The sequence below is a fragment of the Solanum dulcamara genome, chromosome 6, assembly GCF_947179165.1.
Source record: "Solanum dulcamara chromosome 6, daSolDulc1.2, whole genome shotgun sequence".
Taxonomy (NCBI): domain Eukaryota; kingdom Viridiplantae; phylum Streptophyta; class Magnoliopsida; order Solanales; family Solanaceae; genus Solanum; species Solanum dulcamara.
Genome location: NC_077242.1, coordinates 11,020,135 through 11,025,810, shown reverse-complemented (window position 1 = coordinate 11,025,810; position 5,676 = coordinate 11,020,135). Strand labels below are relative to the sequence as shown.

The following is a 5,676-nucleotide window of genomic DNA, read 5'->3' as shown; positions in this document are numbered from 1 at the left end:
TTTAGAAAAGTCTTCTATAAAAATAAAATCATAATTATATAATCGTTTTCCTTATTTTTTGTCAATTTTGTAATGTTCCTAAAACCTTTTCATAAGTCGGAAAATACTTATTCTGCTTATTATTTATTTTTTTAACATACAGACAAATGAACAAGAAGATATGTTAAAAATAATTGGATTTTTAATTTATGCGACCAACTTGGCTCTAGCTGCAACACGAAGACAATTAGGACCGTGATATTCTAAGCGACAATGAAAATGTCACTCTACATCGACCTTATTCTAAAAATAAATTAAATTTAGAGCGATATTTTTTTAAAACAAATTTAAAAAGTACCTAAGTTAAAATAAAGGAAATATATTTTTTATTTAGAAGACAGAATATTACATTCTACCAGCTGTTTATACTTTACATATTATATTGTTCAACTACTCTCCTCAGCTAAATTGAACTTTCTCTTGTACTATTACTAATTTCTAAAAAAATAAAATAGCAACTTCTATATGACGAAAGTATCCAAATTACGTCCTTTAATAGCAATATTTTAAATTAGTAAATTCAACAATTTTCCAAGTTTGAAAGCAAAGGTTTGTTTGAGTACCAAGTCTCGTCATTAATAGAAAAATATTCAATTTCTATATCTAATACAAAACCAGAAAATAGTAAAAAATAAAATTAGACACCTTCCTTGTTACTTCCATTAGAACTCTTCTATGCGTTTCTAATAATGGACTTTGGTTTCCACATATACGCCTAAGGTTCTTTTTTATTTTCATCCAATTTTTTATATTTGTATTGGCCCGATTAAATTTTGATTTATACCGAAAAATCTAGCAAAAATGTGTTTATACTAAGAACTCAAACTCAAAATAGAGGCGAAGTCGCAATTTTAATGTTATGGATTTTGAATTTTATAACAACCATTTTAGTTGTTAATAACTAAATTCTAAACTTAATATTTGTGTATATTTAATAAATTTCTTTGAGTAAACGTTATTAGATCCTACCGAATTCATATGAAAATTTCCAGAAGTTAACTACACCAGAGTCCATATGCCTGAAATTCCACGTAAAGGAAGCGGTCAACTAACTCCCTAGAATTTGTCATCACCTACTTCACCTTCCTTTCCCCTTTCTCTTTCAAAAATCTATATAATCTAAAGCTACTTTCCCTCAATTTTCAACAAACAGTTCATTTTCTTGATTCAATCATCACAAAACCCAAGAAAACCAATTCTTGTAACATTTTGGGACTTACCCAAGTTCTTGAATTTGAGTTTTTGCTGGACAAAAAAAAAAACAGAACACAAAAAAAAGAGATTGAATTTAATGGATAGACTTTTAACAACTTTTTTGTTTTCATTAGTCTTGATTCTAAGTCTATTTTCTACTACTTCATATGCTCAAACTCAAAATTGCTCAGCTTTTGCATTCCGAAATAACCAGATATTTGCAACTTGCAATCCTCTGCCTGTACTAAATTCTGTTCTTCACTGGAGTTACCATCCAGATAACCACACAGTGGATCTTGCTTACAGACATGGAGGTGTACCAAATACAGATTGGGTAGCTTGGGGTTTAAATATTGATGGATCCATGATGGTTGGTTCACAATGTTTGGTTGCATTTAGAAATTCTAGTGGACAAATTCATGCTTACACTTCCCCTGTTTCTAGTTACGGCACTCAGTTAACAGAAGGTGCTTTAAGTTTCAATGTTCCAAGAATTGCAGCAGAGTTTTCAAACAATGAATTTATCATTTTTGCAACTTTGGAACTTCCTGCTGGAAGGACTAGTTTTAATCAGGCTTGGCAAAATGGAGGAGTTTCTGGTCAGGCTTTGACAGTTCATGTTCAGTCTGGTGATAATATGAGGTCTTTTGGAAGTGTTGATTTTGCAAATGGAGAGTTAGGTGGTGGTGGTAGCTCAGTCACTTCTAGACAACGCAGAAGATATGTAAGTTATATATATCTAGTGTCCTTTTTCTCCCCAAATAATTAGAAGCAACAAAGAAAGGAGAGTTTTGACATGTTTGATTTCTTGAAAATTTGACAGGTTCATGGAGTATTGAATGCAGTGAGTTGGGGAGTGTTAATGCCAATGGGAGCAGTATTTGCAAGGTACTTGAAGGTGTTCAAAGCAGCAAATCCAGCTTGGTTTTATATACATGTTGCTTGTCAAACCTCTGCCTATGTTGTTGGTGTTGCTGGATGGGGCACTGGTCTCAAACTTGGCAGTGATTCTACTGGTATCGAATTCACTACTCACAGGAACATTGGCATCACTCTCTTTTGCCTTGGAACTCTTCAGGTAACTATTGAACACATTAACCCTATATCTTGAATTCACTTCTGCAAACAATTGCACACGAACAAAAGAGTAAGCGCGATGGATTCAACTGAATTAACTGTTTTTACTTCAAACCATGTTACACATATATATAGATCACTATTATCTAAAAGCATTAACTCTAAATCTTGAATTCACTTCTGCAGACATTAAAAGACCGGACCCTTAACTAAAGAGCAAAAGAATTTCCCCTTTTTTGGCTTAATACATAGATGACCCCCTCAAACTTGCGATTTTTTTCTTTTTCATTTAGACATCTGAACTAAGGATTGAATCCAACTTTGTAGGTGTTTGCTTTGCTTCTAAGGCCAAAGCCAGACCACAAGTACAGATTATACTGGAACATTTACCACCATGCTATTGGATACGCGGTAATAAGTCTGAGCATCGTCAATGTGTTTGAAGGATTTGATGCATTAAATGGGCAAAAGAATTGGAAGAGGGCTTACATTGGTGTGATCATAGCCTTAGGGGCCATTGCTGTTTTATTAGAAGCCTTCACTTGGTTCATTGTCATCAAAAGGAAAAAAACAGACTCTAACAAGAACACACAAAATAGAACAAATGGTGTTAATCCTTATGGAAATGGGACTCATCATCAGCAGGCATAAATTAACTTAAATGTCACTTTGGACATGCTTTGTAGTATGCATATATGTTTTTGATTGTTTAGTTCAGATGATTGTTTAGCATGAAATTTTGTTTTTTTTCTTTTCTTTTTGCTCTTTGCAGATGGATATATATTCTTGTATACATATATGTTGAGAGACCACCTATTTGTGGTTTTATTTTATCATTGCTCGTAGTCTTTTCATTCACTTTCATCTTTTATTTGGCAATAAGAGTTCTCTTTTAATTTAGCACCATTGAAGATATGGTATAATGTGTGAGTTTAATTTTTGTACACTTGGGCTTGTTTGGTACGAGGGATAAGGAATAATTAATCTTTGAATTATTAGGTTTATCTCATGTTTGGTTAGAATAAAATCGTGGGATAACTTATTTCTAATTTAATTATTTCACATTGTGAGTGAGATAACAATCCTGGGATAGGATAAATCCCCAACCAAACAAGCCTTTAAGTTGTTTTTGGTATGGGGGGGAGATACCATTGAATAACGTATTTCATCATTATAGTATAAATGGTGGAATAAGTAATTTCAAAATTAATTAATTTCCTTACCAAACACAAAATAAAATAATTCTGCATTTTATTCCAAAATTATTATTTCTTATCCCTCCTACAAATGATATAACCCGCAAGCGGAGGAACTATAATAGTTTGCCAAGTGGCATATTGTCATGAAGTTGGAAAAACATGAATTGGGGCTTCTAGAAGATGAAACTTGAAAAACAAATTAAAGAAGTGGAATACGTAAAGGCCATGTTGAGTAGTAAAATGTTTACTAGTTGCAAATGCAAGCAAAGTCGTTTTTTTCTAGAAGAAATAACACATTGCTAGTCAATACCTAATTTGCCAAAAAAATTGAAAAGTGCCAAGTTGACTTAATGTTGAGGAAAAAAGCTAAAAAATAGTTAGAAGTAGTATTAGTTTGTTAAAGACTGGTGAGCAGTCTGTTACACTTAATAGTTAAGTTAGTTACAAGTTAACAGTAATTAGGAATTAGTTAATCCTATTTTTTGTCTATAAATTCTCTGTATACTATCCAATATTGTAGATTAGCTTGAATATCAAATAATGTAAATTACTCTCTTTTACTTCTTAATTATACCGATTTCTCTCAGATTCAATATTGAAGAATCTGCTTAATTCTTCACTTAAGCACGAAACTATTACTACTATTTGATTCAGTTCGTTTTTAAAAGGAAAAATTCAAACTAAACGAGATAAAATCTATATTTTCTACTAACAATAATGTGGCCAAGTGTGGGAGTGCTCCGCCCTACAGCCTTGCTTCCCATTGTAATTGCCATTGTAGCACGTGTGTGGCCCAACCCATAAGGGCGTCCGAAGATTCGATCATTTTTTTATGATTTCTCTTGCACTGCTCTTTCCAATGGGTTTCGGGAAAAAGGAAACCTAGCTATTCTTTTTGTTCTTAAGTAAGTATTAAGATCAACATTTAGGAAGGATGAGAGAAGAAGTTGCTCCAGCGGTGCAAGAGTCAGCGCGACAAATTCTTGTGGAGTCCAAAACAAAAAAATCAACTGTGACTGAAAGACGAGGAAATGCCGATTCCAGTGTCTCCTAGGAGGCGCCGTGAGAAAGCAATATTTTATTAAAAAGTGAATGGCCCGAGGACTTCTAGTGGGAATGAAAGTTCCCTATTATAGGCTTTGGTGGAGGACAAGATGGGGAAGTGAGATTGTGATGATTTGAACTTGTAAAGACTAGATGCGCGGATGCGTCAATGCACATGTGTGAGAGATTTGACTATGAATGAATTCATGAGAGGTAGAGGTAGGCCAAGTAATGGGGTGTTTGAATTGGCTTTTTTAAAGTGACTTATAAGTTAAAAGTTAAAAGTCATAAATTGGGAACATGTAATTTTTGATTTTTGACTTTTTGGGGTACTTGTTCAGCTTAAAAAAAGTGTTTAAAAACACTTTCAAAACTTTTTTTAAAAAAAGTTTAAAAGTCAAAAGTCACTAAAAATAAGTCAATTCAAGTACCCACTAAGATAGGACATGACACAATTTCAGTTTATCGAGAACATAACCATACATAAGAGGTTGTAGAGTACACAGATTAGGGGGAGGTTAGCAGGTAGTAGAGTGTTTCTTCGCTTAAATTTCTATACGGTAGTCGTACATAATATTACTCATGTAGTTTCTTGTCCTTTTATTTCTGTTAGTATCTAATTTTTTTTGTATTTAGATTATTGTATTATTTTGTTATAATTTCTTTCTTTTTTCTAGAATGTTTTGACATGCTATATGTAGTATTTTGTTATGACTTTTATAGTCTCGATTCACTATCTTTTTTCTTATATGCTTTGAAATATTTTTTCTTGAGTCGAGAATCTGTCAAAAATAGCTTCTTCACATTTAAAGATAGAGATAAAATTTGTTACGAGACAACGCCTAATGAAAACGATAATACCGAAAAAAAGTAAAGTTCCTATTCGAAATAACTTTTCTCTTGTTTAGCTAATCAAAATGTGTTGAAAAATATTCTCTATGAAAAAAGTTCAAGTAAATAATTTTTGATAAGCAAAAAAACAAGTTTCATCAATGACATTTCAACTGCATTATCTCCTCCCACTCAACCACCCAACGGCCCTACACCTCCACTTCATGCCCCATTCCAAACCCACAAGAGGTTGTTTAGTTGAATGCATTAGAAAAAAAATAATGCATACATT

General features: G+C 32.7%; 1 protein-coding gene across 1 annotated transcript; it reads left to right on the top strand.

The window, feature by feature from the left end:
- The first annotated feature begins 1,158 nt into the window (after positions 1 to 1,158).
- Positions 1,159 to 3,168, top strand: LOC129893044 (cytochrome b561 and DOMON domain-containing protein At5g47530-like). Its single transcript, XM_055968536.1, has 3 exons — positions 1,159 to 1,957; positions 2,057 to 2,311; positions 2,638 to 3,168. The coding sequence occupies exons 1-3, from the start codon at positions 1,331 to 1,333 to the stop codon at positions 2,959 to 2,961; spliced, it is 1,206 nt and encodes a 401-aa protein (XP_055824511.1). The 5' UTR covers positions 1,159 to 1,330; the 3' UTR covers positions 2,962 to 3,168.
- The last annotated feature ends 2,508 nt before the right edge of the window (positions 3,169 to 5,676 follow it).